This window comes from Peromyscus californicus, unplaced genomic scaffold (genome assembly GCF_007827085.1).
Source record: "Peromyscus californicus insignis strain IS unplaced genomic scaffold, ASM782708v3 Scaffold_22__1_contigs__length_63687245, whole genome shotgun sequence".
Taxonomy (NCBI): domain Eukaryota; kingdom Metazoa; phylum Chordata; class Mammalia; order Rodentia; family Cricetidae; genus Peromyscus; species Peromyscus californicus.
The window spans coordinates 45,464,350-45,489,147 of NW_026294525.1; the positions used below are offsets into that span (position 1 = coordinate 45,464,350).

Consider the following 24,798-nt stretch of genomic DNA (forward strand, 5'->3'; position numbering starts at 1 on the left):
GCTAGCTTCAAACTTGCTATACAGCTGAGGCTGGCTTTGAACTCCTGATTGTCCTGCCTCAGCCTCCCAGTGACTAGGTGCATATCCAGTGTGTACCTTCTCAGTATCTAGTTTAAAAGGAAAAATAACTATTTAGTTGGTGCCTATACCAGAATAATACCGTTGCCAGTTCCTCAACAGAAACAGCTTCTCCTTGTGATGAGAAGCAGAGTATTCATAAAGGGGACATAACGATGAATTGAGTAATGTCCTCTGTATCTCATGATCACCGTATCATATATCATGATATACATATCATAAAAGTATAATCATATTTTCATCGGCTCTGTGGACTTCTGTAAGTCAGCAGGAGTGGCTCTGATCAGGATAAATGCTAGTGTGGAGTGTTGGTGTGGTTTTGACTCAGAACTAATACCTGTGGCGCCTCTATTCAACTGTAGAAGAGGTGTGTTTAGCCACACACTTAGTGAGCATCTGATTGCCTTTCTTTGGCCAGGACTTGTACCTTCCATTTTGCATTCTGCTTTGACTTAAAGCTTCCCATTTTATACTTGGATCCTGATCCCATGGTCTGTGAGCATAAACACACTGTATAAACACAAGGAAAAGTGAACATTAGTTCTCATATATGAACTCAAAGTAAAAATTTAGCTGGGCGGTGGTGGTGCATACCTTTAGTCCCAGCACTCAGGAGGCAGAGACAGGTGGATCTCTGAGTTTGAGGCCAGCCTGGTCTACAGAGCAAGATCCAGGGCAGCCAGATCTGCACAGTGAAACCTTGTCTTAGGGGGAAAAAAACGTAATAGTGATGGTTTGGGGATTATGTCCTGTAATACCTGTAGATGCACATAGAAGGCTGAAGATATAACTTCTTTTATGAGAGCTGAAAATGGGTGACTATTTTACTTCATAGGAGGCAAAGGGAAGAAGTTGTTTTCCCTAGAAAAATGACTCTCTGATCTGCTGTAAGTTACAAATACATGACCTAGATCCATTAAGTAAGAAAACTTTATACCGGGCTGGAGAGATGGCTCAGAGGTTAAGAGCACTGGCTGCTCTTCCAGAGGTCCTGAGTTCAATTCCTGGCACCCACATGGTGGCTCACAACCATCTATAATGAGATCTAGTACCCTCTTCTGATGTGCAGGCATACATGCAGGCAGAACACTGTATACATAATAAATAAATAAATCTTTAAAAAAAAAGAATACTCTATACCATAGACATTCTTTCCTACAGAATTTTTAAGTGTGTGTTCTAACATAGTAACTATAGGCTCTCCAAGCATGGTTATATGGTATTTTCTTAAAACTTGGAATAGGACAGTGGGTAAAAGCCAGCCTGAAACTGTGTGTAGCCAAGGGTGACTGGGAACTCAGGGTCCTTCTACTGCAGCCTCCTGAGGCTTGCAGTCGCGAGCTACCATGTGTGACTTGCTGTTTTTCTATTAGTCTAGTCATTTTTAGAAAGTGAGACAACTCAGTATTTACTTAAGACTACTCTTGCTTCTCTTAACGTCAGCGTGCATCATGGCACGCACTTATCCAAAAGAAGGTCCAAGACATTGTATTTCTAATTTTAAAAGAAGGAAATCCAGCCAGGCATTGTTTTATGTATCCGTAATCCCAGTACTTGAAAGATGGATGAAGGATTTCATATTCAGGGCTAGCCAGAGCTATATAGTGAGCAGGCCAGCCTGAGCTGCCGAGAAAGACTATCTCAAAAACCAAGAATTATGCTCTAAAGAGATGGCTCAGCAGTTAAGAGCACTTGCTGTTCTTCCAGAGGACCCAGCACCCCATCAGCCTGCTCACAACCACCAGGAACTGCAGCTCCCAGGTATCTGAGCCCTCCTTTGGCCTCCGCGGACAGCCCACATATGTGTGGCACACACACTAAAATACATATAAAAACAAAGAACTAGATTCAGCCTTGTGTTCCAATCCAGTTTTCCATGTTTTCATTGTTTGTGTTATGTCCTGAGCTTGCATGTATTTTTACAGGGCATCATTCTCCTGGCTGTAGAATCATAAAGACATTGTTATAAAGCTATGGTTTCTAAATTCCTCTAGGAAAGAGAACTTGAGGCAAATAAAACGGAGAAGGTAAAGGAAGCTCAGCTGGAAGCTGAAGTGAAGCTGCTCAGGAAGGAGAATGAGGCCCTCCGCAGGCACATCGCTGTTCTCCAGGCGGAGGTCTACGGGGCCAGGCTGGCTGCCAAGTACTTGGATAAGGAGCTGGCGGGCAGGTGTGTAAAGACGGCTCCACTTGTATTCTTAACGGCCAGCAGCCGACTCATCTCCTGTAAATGAACCTCAGTTGTTTTTATGTGTAGCTATAGGTTAGCAGTGTTGAATTAATATTGGCAGCATTATTTATTTACCCATACTAAGTATCCTTTACACATACAGACTGATACTAACTTACTGTGAGATGCCTATAACTCTGCCAAGCAATACTTTTCGGTTATTTCCTGTCTTGACTGCAACAGGCAGTACCCATGTGGTCATCAATGAGGAGTCCCTTGGTCTGCTACATCTGCTCTTTTTGGCCCCTCAAATATATTTAAGAATAAAAGTAATTTTATTATAAAAGTTAGTTCTGTTGGCTTTAATATTGTTAGGAAATCAGTCACAAACTTTGGTGACATGCTAGTATCAAATCATTTTATACTCATTTTTATGTTCTATTAAAAACTGAGATGAAGCAAAGATTTTTTTAATTATTTTTAGATTTTTTTTTTTTTTTTGGTTTTTCGAGACAGGGTTTCTCTGTGTAGCTTTGCGCCTTTCCTGGGACTCACTTGGTAGCCCAGGCTGGCCTCGAACTCACAGAGATCCGCCTGGCTCTGCCTCCCGAGTGCTGGGATTAAAGGCGTGCGCCACCACCGCCCGGCCTATTTTTAGATTTTTAAATTTTATTTTATGTGTGAGTGTTTTGCCTGCATGTTAAATATACACCGTGTGTATGCAGTGCCTTCAGAGGTCAGAAGAGGAGGTCAGATCCCCTGGAACAAGAGTTACAGATGGTTGTGAGACCATGTGGGTGCTGGGAACTGAACCTGGGTCCTCTTCAAGAGCATCAAGTGCTCTGAACCACTGAGCTTTCTCTCTCTAGCCCTTAAGCAAGTAATTTTATATTTTGAAATATAATAAAAAGAGATGTTTTTATATGGTCAGAGTCATCTAACTGCTTCTATGCAATAGTACACTGAAGTCAGTTTTGCAAGAAATAAAACGTGTTGCCTTTAACCTCAAAAAATGTTTTCTTAGATGTATTTAAATTAAGTATATAGTTAAAGTAGTTCTCACTTATCTCTTTAAAAAATTTTTTTTAGCTGGTTTTTCCTTAAAGATACTTGTCCCTTTCCATATACCTGTACAAATCTGAGAGACATTGGGAAAAACCTGGGTATTAGTTTTGTCATCAACTAAAATGTATGTAATAGCTACTTAAAGTAATAATTCTTCTCAAATATCTTAAATATAATAAGCTCACCAAGAGCTACTCTCTTTTTCCCATGTGAAGGGTCCAACAAATACAGTTACTGGGACGAGATATGAAGGGACCTGCTCATGACAAGCTCTGGAACCAGTTAGAAGCAGAAATACATTTGCATCGCCACAAAACCGTCATCAGAGCCTGCAGAGGACGCAATGACCTGAAGCGACCCATGCAGGCACCCCCAGGCCACGTATGTTCCTGCTTCCCACGCACTCAGCCTGTCGTGGCTTGATCACCAGTCTGTTTCTCTGTTCTTTCTTTCCTTCTACCAGTATTTGAAACCTTACTTAGAGAATGAAAAGGGGCTCAGCTTATTTAAGTGGTTACATATTTAAAAGGTTCAATTACCCAAAGGAATCTGGTCATTTTTCTGACTTGATGTCCCAAGAATGGTGTTTCTGCAGACAGTAAGCCCTGTCTAGCAAACACATATTGTTTGTACTTTGGATCATATTTCAAAATTTTCCTGTATCATGATTGAGCATGTTGAAATTTATTATAAACTTATCTGTGATGAGTTGTATGTGGGAGAACTTTTCAAGGGAATTTTGGTACCTACATCAAAAAAAAATTTTTGAAATAATATTTACATTTATTTTGTCTTTAGTTAGAAGAATTTGAAGTCTTTATTCGGATTTCTGCTTCTATAGCCATCATTTTACGGGAGCATTCTACCTGGATAAATCCTTATTAAATTGTATTAGATAATACAGACTTTAACTATAAAAATTTAATATATTGGGCCAGGTGATGGTGGCACATTCCTTTAATCCCAGAACTTGGGAGGCAGAGGCAGGCGGATCTCTATGAGTTCAAGGCCAGCCTGGTCTACAAAATTTGTTCCAGGACAGCCAGAGGTACATAGTGAGACCCTGTCTCAAAAAAAGCAAACAAATAAAAAAATTAATATGTGAACCACTTTCCCACAGTGGTTCACACATTTTAGTACCATATGAATGTGGCCTTTGTGTTAGTTATTGTTCTGTTGCTGTGATGAAACACTGTGTCTAAAGAAACTTATAAAAAGAAGGTTTTATTTGGGAACTTGCTTACAGTTTCAGAGAATTAATCCATGAACATCATGATGAGGAGCACAGTGACAGGCCGGCAGGCATGATGCTGGAGCAGTAGCTAAGAGCTGACACCCTGATCTGCAGGCAACAAGCAGAGAGACAGACAGAGACAAGACCACACCTCCTAGTCCTTCCTTAACAGTCTAACAAGTAGAAACCAAACATTTAAATATATGATCCATTCTCATTCAGACCACCACAGCCTTAAACAGTAGAATAATCTGTTGCCTCCACAAAAGTTTTTATAAGAAGAATTAATAGGACATAATGAGGAACACGGTCCCAGTGCATAGATATGTCATTGTCTTCTAGAGCCTGATGCCCGTGTTAACCTTGAGGTCCAGTGGGTCTGAGAACCGCTTACGAGAGGGATACAGTGGTTGGTGTGGGCGGTATCAGAGTGATAAAGCATACTCAAATAACTAGTTAGCTAGAAACCAGAAGACCAAAGTTATTTTACATTAAATATAGGAGTCTTAATTACTCTGATGATTAGGGACCTTTTAAATAAAATAGTGAACATAATAGTATGATTATGTGCCCAGCTACCTCAGTCAGAAGGGCATAGTGGTGATCCAGGGAGAAAATGGGAAAAGCTAGGGAAGTAACAGTGGAAATACAGGAGGGCAGCTCCGAGAGAGTTAGAGTGAGGAGGGTTTGCCTGGCTGAGCTGTGGACAGCTGTTAGATGAGGAAGTAAGTCTGAGCTTTTGGTTTGGCTAACTAAGTGTTCTTTGGCTTTTACTGATGGAGGAAGTACAGGAAGATGAAGTTCTGTGAGAGGAAAGATGACCTCAGTTCTAGACAAGCAGTGTTTGAAGTGCCCGTGTGACATCTAGAAATCCATCCACTTGAGCAAGTGGCTGCAGTTCAGGAGAGAAGACTGAAGCTGGAGAGCTATTAGGGAAGTTCTGTTTTGTCTGGTAGAATTGAAATCATGGAAGTAAGCAGCCAAGGAAAGCATGTATAAAATAGCAGGAACAGGAGGCCGCGGATGGGAACTTAGTGTGGAGGGAAAGAGTGGGTCACAGAGAGAGACGCCTGAATAGTCAATGCAGATCACCTGGGAAAGTAGTGTAATAGAGCCAGAGGGCAAGAGTGGGTTTCAAACCAGGTATTTATGGACCCTGTTAACTTTCCGCTGAGTAGGGCAGTGACGAAAGGTATTCACTGGATTCAGCAGTATTGTTCCAAGTGACCATAAAGAAAATTGCAGACTAGGGAATAGTCTTAATCAAAGTGACCACAGTAATGTGGAGGCAAGGAAGTGGCCACGCGTGAAGGGCAGAAGATGGTGGTAACAGGACGGGAAGACTGGAGGGGTGTTGGCTTGGGCTCCTGTTTGGTTGGGTTTGGGTTTGGGTTTGGGTTTGGTTTGGGGGTTTGTCAAGTTTCTTAAAATTGGAAGATGGTTAGAATTATCTACCTGCTGAGTTGAAAAGGAGTTTAGTAGAGAGAAAAGGATCAAAGATACCAGAGGGAGTTGAGGGTGCCAGAGCAAAGTGTTTGCTTAGCATGCAATAAGGTCTTAGGTTTGAACTACAAAAAAAAAAAGAGGCAAGGGAAGTCAAAGAAATAACAATTAAAGGAACTGTTTTTAACAGGTAGGTTCTAGAACACTAGAGAATAAAAAGTAAGTCGTTGTTCAAGTTGAAAAAAATTCTCAATTCTAAAAATCAGTTAGCATTTATATAGGATATTAAGATATGTTATTCCTTGAAGATACTTGTTTATTGACTGCTTCCTGGTCATTTTATAATGTCTTATAATCTAAACAGATATTTACAAAAGGTGAGAAAATTATCTTAAAATTTACCATACCTACTGAACAGCATTTTCATCTTAATTATTGTGCTGCTTATCTATACCAGGAGATTAATAATGATTTCTAAAAACGAGTTATGTAACAAGAGTTCTGCTTGGTTTGTTATTTAAATACTACATTTTTTTTTTCTTTTTTCCCTGCAATAAGGATCAAGACTCTTTGAAGAAAAGCCAGGGAGTTGGTCCGATTCGGAAAGTTCTCCTCCTTAAGGAAGATCATGAAGGCCTTGGCATTTCAATTACAGTAAGAAGTAGTGCTTCCGGATTCCTAATGGACAGGTGTCTGGTAGAACCAGGCTCCTTTGTTGGGCATTGTCTGGGGAACAAAATGTTTTGGATATAGCTCAAAACAACTGAATTTTTCTTTTTATTTATTTTTATTTAAAGAAAATTTTTCATTTTGCATACCAACCACAGATCCCCTCTCATCTATCCTCCCACTCCCCCGCCCCCAGCCTTCTCCCCGGCCTCCCCATCCCTTCCTCCTAAGGTAAGGCCTCCCATGGGGAGTCAGCAGAGCCTGGTCCATTCAGTTGAGGCAGGTCCAAGCCGCTCCCCACTACATCAAGGTTATGCAAGGTGACCCCCCCATAGGCAATGGGCTCCAGAAAGCCTGCTCATACCAGGGATAGATCCTCATCCCTCTGCCAGGTGCCCCTAAATTTTTCAAGACTTAGGCAGTAGCACTTTTACAAAAAAACCTTTTTTTGTGTATAAAACTTGTTATAACTTAGTTGTTGACATCTTCAGTACAACTGGAAGCGTAATCTGTACAAGTCTCTGTTTTGTTTCTGGAGCCTGTGTGCAGCCATGGCTGCTCCCGCCAAGTTAAGTGGCTCCAGATTCTGTTCTCCTTGGGTTATGTGTCACTTGTCTCACTTTTACCTGTCAGATTTCACTGGGCCTTGGATCCGTATTTCAGCATTTTTTTTTTTTTTTTTTTTTTTTGCTAATTTACCAAAGCTTATTCTTGGACAACATAATGAAGAGCAATACATAATAGGAGTCATTTTGTTTTATATTAGTGCTTTCCTTTGGTTTTCATTTGAGACTGTTTAAGTATTGTATGAGTTCATTTGTTTTCTGGTATTGCCTAATGTAGAAATGTTTCTTATAAAAACATGGTTTAACTGCTGGGTGATGATGACTCACTCCTTTAATCCCAGAACTTGGGAGGCAAAGGCAGGAGGATCTCTGTGGGTTCAAGTCCAGCCTGGTCTACAGAGTTCCAGGACATTAAAGAAAAAAAAAATTTAATTTATATTTATTTACTTATTTATTAAGTATCTACTTTTCAAAATGCAATGCCCTTAGGGCTAGAGAAAAGGTCAGTGGTTAAGCACACTGGCTGCTCTTTGAAGGGACCCAGGTTCAATTCCCAGCATCTACATGGCAGCTCATAACTGTTTGTAACTCCATTTCCAGGGGATCTGACACCCTCTTCTGGCCTTCTAAGGCACCTGGCATGACCATTTTATAAAGACATAGGGGCAGGCAAAACACCAATATACATAAAATAAAACTTTTTAAATAGAAATAACATAACAATTACACAAGCTGTATAAAGTGAGACCAGTTAACTATTACTGTATTTCTTCAATTCAACATTACGTATTTTTGTATTTCTGAAATTGAAGAGTTACCGTGCAATTTTAAAATTGTCTTGGTTAGAGCTGTACATGGTGGCACACGCCTTTAATCCCAGCACTTGTCAAGCAGAGCTAGGTGGATCTCTGTGAGTTCAAGGCCAGCCTGGTCTATATACCAAGTTTCAGAGCTGCATAGAGAGACCTTGTCTCAAAAAACCTGTATTATCTTGGTTATACATAAAAGAATTGATCTTATCATCCATTTCTTAGTCAGTGTTCTATTGCTCTGAGAGACACCAGGACCAAGGCCGCTCTTATAAAAGGCAACTCTTCAGCTGGGCTGTGTTTACAGTTTCCAAGGCTTAGTCCATTGTCATCGTGGTGGGGAGCACGGCAGCATGTATGGCACAGGAGCAGTAGCTGAGAACTCTTCAGCTGGGCCGTGTTTACAGTTTCCAAGGCTTAGTCCGTTGTCATCGTGGTGGGGAGCACGGCAGCGTGTATGGCACAGGAGCGGTAGCTCAGAACTGCATCCCAATCGAAGGCTGAGAGAGTCACTAGGCCTGAAACCTCAGAGCCCATCCATCCCCAGTGACACACTTCCCCAGAAAGGCCGCACTTCATAATCCGTCTAATCCTTTCCAACAGTTCTACCCCCTGGTGACTGAGCAGTCAGATATATGAGCCTATGGGAGCCCCTCTTACTCAGCCACCACAGTACATAACAATTTACATTGGATAAAAGTGCTATGGAAGGGCCCACAGGATGGCACAAAGTTCTGGGGACATAGATAATTTGTTCTTAATGTTTAAGAAATGAGGTGAGGTTTTGTAGTTTTTCTTTGGTTATTTTAGTTTTGGAGTCTAGAATGATTTCATAAAATTGAATGTTTTTAGTCATTGTGCTCAGAGGTGCCTCCTTGGTAGCAAGTGTTTACAGAAACCCTCTACTTACTGAAATGAGTTTTTAAGAAAATGTCTCTAAGATGATCTGCAGCCATTTTATAACATATCAACTAACTAACTACCTTTGATATTGTTATTGTTAGGGCGGGAAGGAGCATGGTGTTCCCATCCTCATCTCTGAGATTCATCCAGGACAGCCTGCTGATAGATGTGGAGGACTCCATGTTGGAGATGCTATTCTGGCAGTGAATGGAGTTAACCTAAGGGACACAAAACATAAAGAAGCTGTAACCATACTTTCCCAGCAGGTGAATTAATTTTCTTCATGTAATTAAAACTGGTATAGAGCTTGTTTCCATTCTTTGAAGCTTATAGATGTCATATGATCATACTTGCTGAAAAGGGTGGTTATGTTTACTCCTTTCCAAAGCTACTTACCCTTGGACAGATTGCATCAGTCCTCTGTGTGGCAGTCTCATCTGTCCAGTTGAAATGGAGCAGTAAGGTATGTGTTGATACTCAGAATAGGATAGACACTTAAGAGCATGATTGACAGCATCACCGCAGTATAGGGTGTCAGAGAAAGGACTGCTGGAAGTAGACTGCTTTTGGTCATAAAATATAACTGAAAGGACCCTTAGCATTCCTCTAGCGCAGTTTTCTTATTTAACCAAGTTAAGGTGGGCTGAGGGATGGCTCAGTGATTAAGGGCACTTGCTGCTCTTGCAGAGGACCCAGTTTCGACTCTCAGCACCTACATTAATAATAATTCCAGTTCCAGGATCTATCCTAAGCCCTCTTCTGGTTTCCAGGGACACAGACATTCATGCAGGCAAAACACCAATACAAATAATATAAAATAATGATAGTAATAAATACTAAAGTAGCTCAACTGAAATTCTTAGAGAATGAAGGAAGTGCTCAGAGTTGCCTAGCAAATTAAATTATAGAATAAGAAACCATGTTTAGAGTCAGATTTGTTATCTCATGTCCTTATCACCTCTGTTTTCCTCTGAAAATAAGGTTGAGGGAATTACAATATTAAGGTTGGGGATCATCGACGTTACTATACTAGTGTAGAACATTCGTACTGGAATGTGATTGTATATTTGATTAGCTCAGCTCTACATGATGATGCATGAAACATCTCTATGACATTGATTAAATGGATTCAAAGGGAAGACCTACTGATAATGACTTTTAGAAAGGTCTTCTATATTAAGCCTGAAATTTGTGTTTGTATGTATTTCTAACCTTTTGATATTGTGACAGAGCATTGTCACCTGCAAAGTTTAGTCTTTGGAATTACACAATGGAGTTTTAAAAAATGGTAAAAACAGCCGGGCAGTGGTGGTGCATACTTTTAATCCCAGCACTCAGCAGGCAGAGGCAGGCAGATCTCTGTGAGTTCAAGGCCAGCCTGAGTTTCAGGAAAGGTGCAAAGCTGTACAGAGAAACACTGTCTCAGGAAAAAAGAAAAAAAAAAAAACGGCAAAAACAGTCTTGCAATGTTTTACAATTTTGTGTTGGGTCACATTCATGGGTATCCTAGGCACGTGTATGTGGGCATGGGCTGGATATGGACATGCCTTTGAGACTACATTATCTATCTAACTTCACACATGGTATTTATTAATTATGTGGGTGCTAGGAGTCGAAACTGGGTCCTCTGCAAGAGCAGCAAGTGCCCTTAACCACTGAGCTATCCCTCAGCCCACCTTAATTATGTTAAATAAGAAAGCTAGACAGTTATATTTTATGACTAAAAGCAGTCTACTTCCTGCAGTATTTCTCTGATGCCCTATATTGTGACGATACTGTCATTTAATTATCTGATAAGAGAGACACTACTGTGGTCTCCTGAGTTAGTGTCTTCGGGGCTCACTTTGACTGTGTGTCAGTAGCAGAAGAACTGGATGAATAGCAGCTGTGGCAAAGGAGCTGCAGGTAGGCAGTAGTGAGTGTGGAAGAAACAGCCTCAGCACACTTGTCAGGGGCAGCACCGGGAAAGCAGAGCACCAAAGACTCTAAGTGGGTAGCAGTCCAAACTGGCACACTCTGCTCTGACAAAAGACAGGCTGTAATTTTCAGAGTTACACACACAAGACTAGGATGTGGTGACTGCAGTCTCAGTAAATAACAGTTATATCTTGGGAGTTTTCTTTACCTTCAAATTATTTATAATTTTATATTTGAGCATAGAGTTGTTGTTAAAGAATAACCATAAAAATACTGCATCTAGCCTAGCATAGAGAAACGAGTAAGGACTTCACAGCCAAACTGCTGTTGCTTTGTGCTTGCTTGTGATGTGCAGAAAGCTACGTGTTCTCTTCAGTACTCATCAAGGCTTCTCATGTATGAGAAAGAGACTATAATAGGGATGCTCTGGGGATCAATAAAAGCTATAATTTTATGCAATAAATATAGTAATTACTGTTATTACTAAATAAATACCTTTATTAACTGTTGTCTCAGTAAGAAGTTTTTTTTTGTTTTTTGTTTTTTTTTAAACAAAGGTTTAAGACTTAAAAATAAGTTGAGTGTAGTAATTCACACCCATAATCCCAGTTTGGGGAGTCTGAAGCAGGAAGATTGCTGCAAGTTTGAAGCTAGTGTGGTTGAGTTCCAGGCTAGTGTAGGCTACAGAATCAGTTCCTATCTCAAGGGGAGAACAATAAGTCAGAGCAATTTCTTGAACTAGTAAAGTTTGTTTGACACCCTTATATACAAGTTTATTTAATATCTGTTTAAATAGATTTGTTAAATTGCTGGTAAAGTGTAAGATGACTTTAAACTGGACACTTGTTCCAATATTCTGTAAATTTAATAGTTAAGCATCCCTTTTATTTTAGATACACTATTTAAAATACTATGGTCAGGTCACTCATACACCTGTAATCCCTTTTCTTAAGAGGTGGAGCCAGGGAGCTGGAGAGATGGCTCAGGGGTTAAGAGCACTGGCTGCTCTTGCAGCGGTCCTGAGTTCAATCCCCAGCAACCACATGGTGGCTCACAACCATCTATAATAGGATCTGATGCTTTCTTCTGGCATAAAGTCATACAATCTGATAAAGCACTCACATACATAAAATAAATAAATAAATACTTTTTAAAAAGAAAAGCAAGTGGAGGCAGGAAGATCAGGAGTTGAAGCTCATCCTCAGCTGTGTGCAGATTCAGGGCCAGGCTGGTCTACTTGAGACTTCGTCTCAGACGAATGAATGCTTTGATCAGTAGAAGGAACTGTAATAGTTAGAAGGGACTCCCTTGTAGAGATGATCCACGGAATGGTCTGGCCATCATGGCCTCCCGCACTTGCACCTCTAGAGAGTCAAGAATGTCATGCCTGACTGAAAAGGAGCAGTGTCTGCCATCTCCTCCTCCCGGTACCTGTTCCCGAAGACTGGGAATTCTGTCTTGATTATGATCACAGTGACTGACTTTCTGTCTTCATCCCTGTTTAGAGAGGAGAGATTGAATTTGAAGTGGTGTACGTGGCTCCTGAAGTGGATTCTGATGATGAAAATGTCGAGTATGAGGACGAGAGTGGACACCGTTACCGTCTGTACCTTGATGAGTTAGAAGGAGGTGGTAATCCTGGTGCTAGCTGCAAAGAGAGCGGTGGCGAAATGAAAGTGTTACAAGGTAAAAATGCCTCCAAGTTGTATTACGAATATGCTGATTATTAGTGACCTTTTGACATGTGAAAGCCTCAGTGTTCTCCAGGAACACAGCTTTAACGATGCTGACGAAAGGAAGGAACAGTCACTCTGGAAGTTTACTATGCATACTAATTTACATGTTTTCTAGTTCATCTTGGCTAAGACACTTAAGAAGATTCCGATTTTCTAGATTCTGAGACAGAAACCAATGTCCCTTTAGAGTACAAGTGTCTTAATGCAAATTCTTTTCTCAGAACACAAGGAGTTAGAACTTAAGTGTAGATTAGTGGTTAAATTGATGTCTATGATTATTGCCCAAATCAGGCTATATGAGCCTCAAGATTTTTAATTTGGTAATTATTAAAGAAATATGTTAGCGCTTTCTTTGGGTAGAGTAGTGATTTCCAAGTTATCCTAGATAAGTGTCGGGGAGTCCTTGGGACCTTTTGAGAGAGGCACATGGACTCGGGGAGCTTTTCATAATAATACTGTGATGAAACAGAATTGATTTTTAGACGAAATTGGCGTTTAGATTACTACAAAAACTGATTTTTTTTTAATTAAATGCTAATTCTTGAGTATGTTACTTAGTTTTGATTTGCTTTTTGAGACAGGATCCGACTGTAAAGCCTGGGCTGGCTTTGAGTTTGCAATCCTGCCTCAGTCTCCAAGTGCTGAGATCACAGGCATGCATCACAAACCCCTCCACTTTTATCTTTATTTTTCTTCAGTGTTCTTGGCCTAGGTCCCAGTGCCAGTTGTTTTTGTACATTGCTTTTTAAAATTCCATTTATGAGATGCAGGTAGGCGTGTCAGTTACTCAGCAGACTGAACAAAGGTGCTGGTCTTAATAAGTACTGCACTGGTTAGCTTCCTAACTTCTTGGGAGGAATGACTGACAGATGATGGTTATTCAGACTGTTGGGTGGCCATTATCTTAAAATTTTTCTGTCTATTACTTCAGAGAAGACAGTGGAGAGTACTTATTGCCAGAAATAAAACAGGAGCTCTCCAGTGAAAAGCAGTGTTTTGTAGAACACGGTGTCAATCCCCAGGAGCTTGACTGCTTCCCATATATAAGTTTGTAATGAGCTGGATGGACACACTAATAAATGTAATTCTTACATAATGCAATAAAATGTGTCAGCTTTTGAATTGCTGCTTGCTTCAGGAATCCAGTGTTTTTCACATGACCCGTATGAGATTTTACAGAATAGTGTGTGTTCACCTTCACAGTGTAAGAAAAGCAATTGAACTCTAATGTAACTGTGAGTTGGTGATGCCCGAGGTCCATATTGTTAGATTTCTGTACGGTACTAAAGAAAATTGGCAGTTATTTGAAAATAATAATAAGTCTATGAAGCTGATTCTGCATGCACTTGTAACAAAATAAACAAAGACCTAGATGCAGATCTAGCTACCTTCTGTAAAGCCAGCAGCTACTGGGGATGGCGCTGGTTCAGAGCACTTGCCACGCTGTGGAGGACTGGAGTTTAGTTCCCGGCACCCACATTGTGCAGCTCACAACCTAATGGAACTTGAGCTCCAGGGAATCTGATGCCCTCTTCTGGCCTCCACAGGCGTTTAGACACATGTGTACATACTTATACACATAAATAAAAATAAATATGTTAAAAATGTTTCTAGAAATGAATAGCAGGCAACACTTACGAGGCTGAGACAGTTGAAACTGAGTTTGAGGCCAGCCTGGTCTACAAAGTGAGTTTCAGGACAGCTAGAGCCATAACAATGAGACTCTGTCTTGAGGACAGAGGTGGCCCACAGGATGGACATGGATAGAATGTTGTGGAATTTTGTCAGAACCTTACAGTGTTGAGCTGCTATTCCATGGTCCCATTGTCTTTTTACTATTATGGGGATTAGAAAACCTGTTCCACACTGGGCAGTGGTGGTGCATACCTTTAATGCAGCCCTCAAGAGGCTGAAGCAGGTGGATCTCTGAGATCGAGGCCAGCCTGGTCTACAGAGCAAGATCCAGGACAGCCAGGACTACACAGAGAAACCATGTCTTGAAAAACAAAAAACAAACAGACACATAAATAAATAAACAAATAAACAAACAAATAAATAGAAAGACAGAAAGCATGTTTCTTATTTTTTGTTATAGCTGAGGTTAGAAAACTCTCTGTTACTTATGTAAACTGCAAGCACCTAAACCATGAAATAGGACTCAGCCAAAGGGCATGCCATATGGCATATCACTTTAACTGCGCCAGATAATGAAAAGTATATCTTTGTTGGGTTTGAGGTCTTCCTGTGACTCCTAGGCTATCCAGGAACTCATTGTCATGTGGAAGCAAAATATAAACATTAAAATATTTGCATTTCAGTCGATAGTTGTATAAGTAAAATTGAATGTTTGTCAACCCTAAGTTGTTTAGAAAACTAGATAGATTTATTTCACAACTTTCAGGTGGCTTCAATAGATTTCAATAACACTTTAAAATGTATGTGATGTTGCTATCTGCTATAAGATGAACCCTTAAATACTCCTAATTTGATCAAGACAGTGTTAGTTTGCCTTATGTCACTGCTAATAATTTCAGTGGACATTTTTTTTTCTCAGTGAAATTGTAAAACATAGACGTATTTTCAGCCCAGACTTCCTGGTTGTTATATCACTGCTAATAATTTCAGTGGACTTTTTTTTTTTTCTCAGTGAAATTATAAAACATAGACGTATTTTCAGCCCAGACTTCCTGGTTGTCCTTCTGTCCCCTTCTCCCAGGGTATAAGAAGACAGTGAGTGACCCACATGAGAACGGGGACATGGGGGCTTCGGGTGAGAGTCCTCTGGATGACAGCACCGCACGAGCAGCCGATCTGCACGGCCTGCATCATAAAAAGGCTTACTAATCCACCCCCGGATGGTCATCAGACTCTGAACTTGGGGCACTAGTGAAGACGGTGATAAAGATTGCACAAGATCAGGGCAGGCTGTGTGCTGCCTAAAGACAGGCGGGAACCTCAGGGCTTCGTGTGAGCAATTCTAAGTGCATAAACCCTGTTTTCTGTGGTATACCTTAATTAGCTATTGCATGGAAGGCCATTTTGATTTTCCTGGACTCTAAGCACCAAAGCATGTGTCTCCCAAGGGGTATTACTAGGCTCTTAAGGGCCAAGTGGATGCTATTTCATTTGGCTCCCTTTCATATTTAACAGGACAATGCTAACTGGATTTTCTAAGTACCCTTTAAACACAGCAGAGTAAATGAATCCTTATCACATATTCCCTAAGGATAAACTGCAGAACTTCAGATGACAGAACTTGACTCAGTGAATTGCAGAAATCTAGGTTGACATTTTTGCTTAACTGAAAAATTTGTTTCAGGTTTTTAAAAAGGTGTGTTGTACATTCCTGATATCTAAATTAATTCTTCATGATCATTTATTATAACGGGTTTGCTTTCCAGTTTATTGCAGTACAGAATATTTTCTATAGGCAATCCGTAGCAATCAATGCTGCACTAGAAGTAATTTCTGAAAAGTTAGTGTGCATTTTACTTTGGGTTTTTAAAAGAAACGCAGACGAGTGTGAAATACCTGTTGTCAATTATGTTGATCTGTGTGCATGGCACTGGAGCATTACACTATTAGTGTTTAGTCTCAAATGTTTATACATTTTGAGTTGTTCATAAGCTTTGTCTTGTGATAGTCAGGAAACATTACGATGTCATGAAATACATTGTGTTCAAACTGCAGTATGCTTTAAGTACCTGACTTGCCAATCATTTAAAAAGCCAGGAACCAAGGTGGGCAAGACGAAGTAAAGACATTTTGGTACAGTGACCGTATTGGTCTTCTCTTGAGTATATGCTTGACTAAAGCAATACTCATGTGCGAACTCTGTAAATACGTTAGTTCTCTCGTATCAGAACTAAGCACAGACCCTCCTTCCTGACCTACAGAGCACTGCACCTTGCTAGGCAAAGTCAAATACTGCCTTTAAAGAGGTGGTGACTTTCGCTCTGTCACTGTTCTAAAGGATTTACACTTAAGGGAATATTAAGTGGGAGAGCCTCTAGTATCTCCTTTCTTGGTATGATTCTTCTTCCCAGATGCATTATATATTTGTTCAAAGTTAAATCTATAAAGTGTATATACTTTATTTTGTGATTTCGCTATTTATAAGTTTAGTTTGTAACTGTTGCTCATTTATGGTCTGTGTGGGTGGTTTCATCCTTCAGAGTATCACCATGTTCACTGGTAACTAGAGGTGCACTTCGTCTGTATATTGTTACTGATGCTGAGGTACTTAGTAGCGTAACATTGCCTGTAAGCAAGGTTAGTATTTTAATTGTACAAATGAATAAAAAGTTACATATTATTGTTTGCTCCTGACAGGCTAGGCCTCTTAAGAGAAAGACTGGTTTTTTTCTCATGTATTTCCCCCATGCCAAACACATGCCCCACTGCATGACTTGTGATCTTCAAAGTAGGTGGTAGCCACTGTATTCAGTTAGGTGAAGAAAAAATATCCATGGTAACAGATCTGAAAACATTTTTGCCATGACATGAAACCATGCTGTTGTTCCTATATTCTTTCAACATACATTGCCTGGGAATGACCATGGCTTTTTCTCCCCTGAAGAATATGCCTTATATGTATGACTGAATATTTAGGAAATATAAGCTATAATCCTTTGGATTTTTTCAAGATCTGCACAATAAATGGATAAGATTTTTAGAAACTGGATGGGCATTTTGTGCATTCCCTCTGAGAGACTGTGTGAGATGGTTACAGTGTGTGTGTATTTAGAAAGAGTAGTTTATGTTTCTGCAGGTCAGTGTCCTGTTCTCTGCTGCTTTGTGGTTTGGAAGGCTGTGAGAGCACAGTGATTGACTGCTGCTGTGAGCATCCTGGCACTTTCCCAGGCCTAGTGGGGAGTTCATTTTCAGACTATGTCATCGTTAGGGATGAACTAGGTATTTCCAAACACCTTTTCCAAAGCACTGAGTGAAAAGTAGTTTTTATATCTCACATTAATATAGATGCCCAGATAACACCGACGCTTCTTGGACAAAGCTAAAAAGTGGGCGGGCAGCTGTTGCAAAGCCATTACAGTGAAGCCATGACAGAAAGGGGGAGTTGTTCAGGAGAACGAACGTGAGGTGTGTGTGCAGATAGAGTCACCCTAACGCCGTGCAAAATTGTCTCCTGCAGCTCTGGTCTGAACATGATGGAAACGCCACATTTGGCTTAGGGATTATTGTTAAATTAAATTCAAGAGAGATGAAGCCTGTTGATTAGAGTGGAAAAATTACAAGTTAGCACAACCTGTCCATGGTGCTGGAATATTCCCCACAGCAGTGGGCTTATGTTGTTTTCATATTTTAAAACAAAATTATATTGGTTCACATGTAAGGTGACTTATGATAAATGTATTATATCTAGTTAAGTTGAGCATCATATTCTTAATTAGCCTGTAAATAAAAATGTCCTCTTCTACATTAAAGTGGTATTGACCAGATTTGAAGGAAAATAAATGCTTTTTCTTTCATTCACATTAAATATCTTGGTTTTTTGTGGGTTCTAAGTAGCCTCTATGACTTGCACCACCATGTCATGAAATATGCAAAGATTGAATCCAGATTCTGGAGTAGAATATTATGGGGCTGGTAGGAATTAATTGTTTAGTCATAACTGTTTCATCTGAATTAATTAAAAATACGGTAGTTAGAAGGAACGAACTGTGGGAACAACTCTGGGACCAGTAGTGTGTTTTAAACTTTAAGCAGAAGACAGGAACCCTAGTCTCTTTGGCTTAGTTTTGCATTACAGATCTTAAAAGTTAATGTTCCATAGCAAGGACAGCCTTGATAAAAGGATAAACCCAATCCTATTAGTATTTGAAAGTCCTCCATGGCAACATCTACGTACATCTAATTTAGAATTTTGCAAATTATACGTGAAATAATTTTTGGTAAATGATCATAAACTCGGAAACTGTCATTTACTCTGAACACTTAGAAATCCTTGCCTCCAGCTGTCGGGTTGCTGTGATTTAGCTCATATCTGTGTGCACTCTGGGGGGGCACTGAAGCTCTTGACTGGACACCTCTACCTCTAGTGCTGACCCGGGCATGGCTTGGTTGCCACGTATTTCAGAGACAGTATAAAACAAAACAAAACTTAGCTTAGTGGGCAACCGTGTGTTGTCCTTAGGGCCACTTGATGTGGCTTCTGGTAGTAAGAGGTTCACACACCTGAAATGTTTGTATAAACAACAGGATTCATGTTTGACACTTGCTTACCTTCAGGGCTTTGGAACTTTGGTACATGCTAGGCAGTGGGTGCTTACTCACTGACCCTATAAAATGTGGTCTAAACAAATCTTTGGGAAGCCTATACCCATATGTAGGGTATAGATGTCTTCTACCAAGAACCAATGGAGTACTCGAAGGATGGGATGATAAAAGGGTGTGGTCAATCAGAAAGAATCCTAGTTGCAGGGAGGGGGGATTGATTAACTTTGGAAAAGGATGTTTATGAGAAGCATACTTAACCACAAGGACACAGAACTCAGGAGGGAAAAGAGGAGATACACGATATAATTTTGTCCCCCAAAAGCCGATTTGTTAATACAAAACAGATTAAGACAAAAAGCATTTGTGATAGAAATGTTTTTACAGTTTACCACGAAGTTGAAATAAATCTAACCTTCTGACTTAGTTACTTTCCTGTTCCCATGGTAAGACACCATGACCAAGGCAGCTTAGCAGAAGAGTTTATTTGGGGCTTATATTTCAGCATCCATGCCATCATGGCAGAAAGCATAGTAGCAGGCAGGCATCGTGTTGGAGCAGTATCTAAGAGCTTATTGATCAACAAGCATGAGGCAGAGAGAGCTAATTGGGAAGGCCAACAGTGACACACCCCCTAATCCTTCCCAAACAGTTCCACCAATGGGACTAAGTATTCAAATATGTTAACTTATAATGGCCGTTGTTACTCAAACCACCACAATGTATTAGCCTATGGGGACCATTCTTACTCAGACTACCACAATATATTAGCCTATGAGGACCATGCTTACTCAAACCACACCTTGTATGCACCTACTTAAAATAGCCTCAGAATATATAAAGGGGGGGGCAGATGACTCAGTGGGTAAAATCACTAGCCTCCAGCTTGATGACGAGTTCAGCCCCTGGAACCCATCCTAGTAATAGCAACACAACATAGAAAGAAATCAAGATTTGAACAAAGGTTTGCTTTAAATCTTATGTTAAAGCTGTATTTTTTTGTATTTGGTAAAAGAAAGACCTGCAGTTTCTAATGAGGAAGATAGATGGATGATGGTCTGTATCGAGGAAACTTGGGTAAATGTCAAACAGACACTAAAACAGATGGTTAATTTAGAAAGGTAGGTGCAATTTGGGAGAGTGCCAGTAGGGGGCAAGAAATTCAAGTGCTGCGTTTAACCTGCTGGGCTAAAGGGGCGTTTTTGAGGATCCTTACATAAACTAGACTCATTCTAAGGATGAATAAATTGAAGTTTGGAGAAGTTGCGTCATTTGCCCAGGGTTCCACAGTGTCGGTCATGATTTAAAGTCTTCTCTTCATTCTTGAATAAGCCATGAAGAGAGAAAAGGGAACTGCAGATGAAATCAAAGGCTTTCCATGTCTCATTCCATTTACATGACTTTCATTTTTTCCTAAGTGGGACAAAGACTGATGAAGCCAAGGTTTGGAGCAGTCTTAATTTTTTTTAATGGTGATGGAGAACTATAAGGTGATGAAAGGGAGGCAGAAAGATCAGGATTTTGGGAGCATCCTCAGCTACATAATGAATTCCCTGCCCGCTGACCTATATGAGACTCTGCATCCAAAACCAAAACCGAAAGGAAAGAGTAACCCCAGGACTAGGAATGTCTTGGAGATGTAATTATAAGTGACAGCATGCAATCTCTGCTCCCATATGATGGGATGGCACCTATGAAATCAAGTTGTCTGTGTGTCTGATCATTTGTGGCAATATTCTAGGGCAAAATGTCGCTGCATGTGTGTGTGGGTTCACACGGATCCATGGAAAGAAGATTCAGAGGCACCTTAAGAATGAATCTAGGGCTGGGCGGTGGTGGCACACGCCTTTAATCCCAGCACTTGGGAGGCAGAGCCAGGCAGATCTCTGTGAGTTCGAGGCCAGTCTGGTCTACAGAGTGAGATCCAGGACAAGCACCAAAACTACACAGAGAAACTCTGTCTCGAAAAAAAGCAAAAAAAAAAAAAAAAAAAAAAAAAGAATGAATCTAGCCTTTCTTGGCTGCAGGGGGGTCCAGCCTTTAAGGACTGAAGCACTTTCCCTTCGCCCAGGGCATTTTTATTTTCTCAATATTTACAGTTTAGCCAGTTGATTTCCATATGCTCAAAATAACCTGAAAGGAGCTCCCCAAAGATACAATTCCAAGTGCAAATTCCTCAATTTCTCAGATACCATGGTTTTCCAGGTTTCCTGAACCAAGTTTTGCATAGGCTTTTGATCCCTGGGAGACTCTCAGACAAGATTCACATAGGCGATAAGAGAAGCAAAAGGTATTGGGTAAACAGAAGATGGATTAGGGCTAGGTGCTACTCTCTGGAGCCTGGCCAGGAGTAGTAGCTCAGCAGGAATGCAGCCCCAATACTCAGAACACAGAAAAGCTCTGTTTTTCTGTGCTCACCTGCTAGTTCAGGCTTCACTGTGGAGAGTTCATCAGAACGTTCCACTCACCCATCCTGTTCTGCACAGTGAGGCCACACTGAAGTAGTTCTGTCTTCAAACAAACTCCCTTCTTTTGTCAGAATGAGCTAAGATGTGTAGAGAAGGAATCTAATGGGTGCAGCATGCACTGTATAAAGAGGATTCTAGGGGCTGTGCATGGTAACATAGGCCATGAAGCCCAGAACTTGGGAGGCAGAAGCAAGCAGTTCTTTGTGAGTTGGAGACCAGTTTGGCCTACATAGCAAGTTGCAGACCAGCTGGAGCTATTCAATGAGACCGTGCCTCAAAAATAAGCAAGCAAAAAGATTCCTACCTGTAACTGTGGCAGTTTAAATGATAATGGCACCCATAGGCTCATATTAAAATGTTTGGTTCCCAGTTGGACTGCTTAGGAAGGAGGTGTGGCCTTGTTGGAGGAGGTGTGGCCTTGTTGAAGGTGTGTCTCTGGAATGGGCTTTGAGGTTTCAAAAGCCCATGCCATTCCCCATTCTCTCTTTCTCTCTCCCTGTTCCCCTCCCTATGGTGATATTTTATTTGTACTGAAATGTGATTTTATTTGTATGTTAATAAATAAAGTTGCCTGGGGGTCAGAGCTAATAGCAAGCCATAGCAGAGCTGGGCATTCGTGGTGCACGCCTTTAATCCCAGTACTTGGTAGGCAGAGCTAGGTAGGTCTCTGTGTGGTCAAGGATACAGACAGCATTGGAGACAAACGCCTTTAATCTCAATACCAACCATAGAAGACCTGGAGGTCTGTACAGACAGGCAGTGACGTGGCGGTCATGTGGTTGGGTTTACAACCAATGAGAAGGCAGAACAGAAAGTCTATATAAAGACAAACACACAGGAAGTCGGTCTCTCTTGGCTGAAGAGGATCGCTGAAGCAGGAAGGGTAAGGCTCTTAGCTTTGAACTCTTGGGCTTTTATCTTTACATTGGCTCTGTGTTTCTTATTTAATAAGATGGTTACTTCTACACCTCCCTCTCCTTCCAACTTGTTGATAAGATGTAAACTCTCAGCTACTGCTCCAGCACCATGCCTGCCTGCCTGCTGCTACACTCCCAGCCATGATGATACTGGAGTCAGCCTCTGAAACTGTAAGCAAGCTCCCAGTTAAATGCTTTCTTTTGTAAGAGTTGTCTTGGTCATGGTGTCTCTTCACAGCAATAGATCAGTGACTAAAACAGCAACCTTTGCAGAAAAAAGGCACCATCTTCTACCCAGAAGAACTGGAGTTCCATGTGTTACATAAGTAGCTAAGGAGAATTTATCACTCCCTGTGTGTGAGATCAGGATGTGGAAACCAATGCCTTATCTATTGTACCACCTGCTCTCTCTCTCTCTCTCTCTCTCTCTCTCTCTCTCTCTCTCTCTCTCTCTGTTTTTGTTATCATTCGTTTGCTTTTTGAGACAGGGTTTCTCTGTGTAGCCTCAGCTGTCCTGGAACTCTCTTTGTAGAACGGGCTGGCCTCAGACTCAAAGAGATCTGCATGCCTCTGCCTCTTGAGTGCTGGGATTAAAGGTGTGCACCACCAAGGCCCAGCTACCACCTGCCCTCTTACTGGGAATTGCTTGGAACCAGGCTTATCTTAGTCACAGCACAGGAGCTAATTCATGAAGTTGATTTGTTTTGCAAAAGTGGGAGTTTAATTCATCATGCAGCCACAGAACGTAAGTGATAGAATGATGAACTCATCTGCCTCCCTAAGGATTGATCTTAGAGGGCTTAAATCATTTTTTAACCTTTTTTTTTTTTAAATTTTATGCGTTCAGGTATTTTGCCTGCATGTGTCTGTTCACCAAATGCATGCCTGGTGCCTCAGGAGGCCAGAAGAGAGCATTAGGTCTCCCAGAATTGGAATTGGAGACAGTTGTGAACCATCATATGGATGCTGGGAATTGAAACTGGGTCCTCTGGAAGGATAGCCAGTGCTCTTGACCACTGAGCCATCTCTCCAGCCTCATGGACGTAGAGGACTCATGGATGAACAAAAGGGGTAAAGTCTGGACTGTGGAAAAGATGTGATTGGAGGTGAGCACCAATCAAGAAATCAGCTGTCTGCATGTGTAAACCCTGTTGATGGCTCATTATAGCACACATATCAGATAAGGACAGCATTAGCATGATCTGAGGGGGGACATCCATGCGACATGATTGCAGATCCAAGTGAGGAAGTCCCTGGCTTCAGTGAGCTTGAGCCACACAGGGCTGTCTTCAAATCCCTAAAAAACAGCAGCTTTAAACAATCATTACAAAAGGCAGAAATAGTGATGAATGCCTATAACCCCAGCATTTGGGACATAGGCAAGAGCATTGTCTCAAGTTTAAGGACAGCTGTTTTCAATTGAGTGGTTCCAGACCACCCAAAGCTACATTAGCAAGACCCTGTCTCAAATAAACAGTCAGCCAGGCATGGTTGTTCAGGCCTAAAGGCCAAGTGGTTGGAGGCTAAGTCAGAACAGCTGAGAGTTTGAAGCTAGCTTGGGCTACATGATGTGTTTGAAACCAACTTGGACTATATAATGAGACCTTACATCAAAAAAGGGAAATCAAGCAAACATACAAAATCCTCTGTCTTGGTTAGGGTTACTGTTGCTGCAATGAAAGATCATGACCAGAAGCAGGTTGGAGAGGAAAGGGTTTATTTGGCTTACATATGCACATCATAGTCCATTACTGAAGGAAGTCAGGGCAGGAACCTGGAGGAAGGAGCTGATGAAGAAGCCATGGAAAAATGCTGCTTAGTGGCTTGATCCTCATGGCTTGCTCAGCGTCTCTTACAGAATCCAGTACCGTCAGCCCAGGGGTGGACCCACCCACAATGGACTGGGCTCTCTCACATTAATCACCAATTAACCCTACAGGCTTGTCTACAGCCCAGTCTTATGGAGGCATTTTCTCAGTTGAGGTTCCCAACTCTCAAATGACTCTAACCTGTGTGACGTTCACAATACATCCTCTTAAACAGAAACCATCATTACCACATTGATGGATAACCTATTGCTAACTGGAGGGTCCAGCCTCCAGACAGCACTAGGGTCTGAAAAAAAAAAAAAATTCCATAAATGGGGTGAGGACTAGACTTACTCTATTTGAGGGAAAAATAAGGAAACACACACTTTCTGATGGCAACTTTCTCTTTTACTTCATCTTAAAAAAATCTCTTTCTCAGGGCTGGAGAGATGGCTCAGCGGTTAAGAGCACTGGCTGCTCTCCCAGAGGTCCTGAGTTCAATTCCCAGCAACCACATGGTGGCTCACAACCATCCATAATAAGATCCGGATCTGGTGCCCTCTTCTGGCCTGCAGGCAGACATACAGGCAGAACACTGTATACATGATAAATAAATCTTAAAGAAAAAAAAATCTCTTTCTGAAAATCTGTCTCCACATAGTTACATTCCACACTGTTACATTCTCCATACATTCTCCACACAGCCACATACCTCTTTTGCCCGGTTACCTCTCTTTTCTATACAGCTTCATTTTCCTTGTCTCCACAGTTACAAATCTCC

At 41.1% G+C, this 24,798-nt stretch overlaps 1 protein-coding gene across 2 annotated transcripts in view; it reads left to right on the forward strand.

Annotated features, from left to right (window-relative positions):
• The window catches only part of Gopc (golgi associated PDZ and coiled-coil motif containing), a 44,185-nt gene extending 26,913 nt beyond the window's left edge, over positions 1-17,272 (forward strand). For both annotated transcript variants that reach the window (XM_052751340.1, XM_052751341.1), the window contains 6 exons: positions 2,073-2,248; positions 3,529-3,694; positions 6,549-6,644; positions 9,039-9,203; positions 12,360-12,540; positions 15,307-17,272. In XM_052751340.1, the coding sequence (XP_052607300.1) occupies positions 2,073-2,248; positions 3,529-3,694; positions 6,549-6,644; positions 9,039-9,203; positions 12,360-12,540; positions 15,307-15,434 (912 nt within the window). In that variant the 3' untranslated portion in view covers positions 15,435-17,272. The remainder of the gene's footprint in view (positions 1-2,072; positions 2,249-3,528; positions 3,695-6,548; positions 6,645-9,038; positions 9,204-12,359; positions 12,541-15,306) is intronic.
• The last annotated feature ends 7,526 nt before the right edge of the window (positions 17,273-24,798 follow it).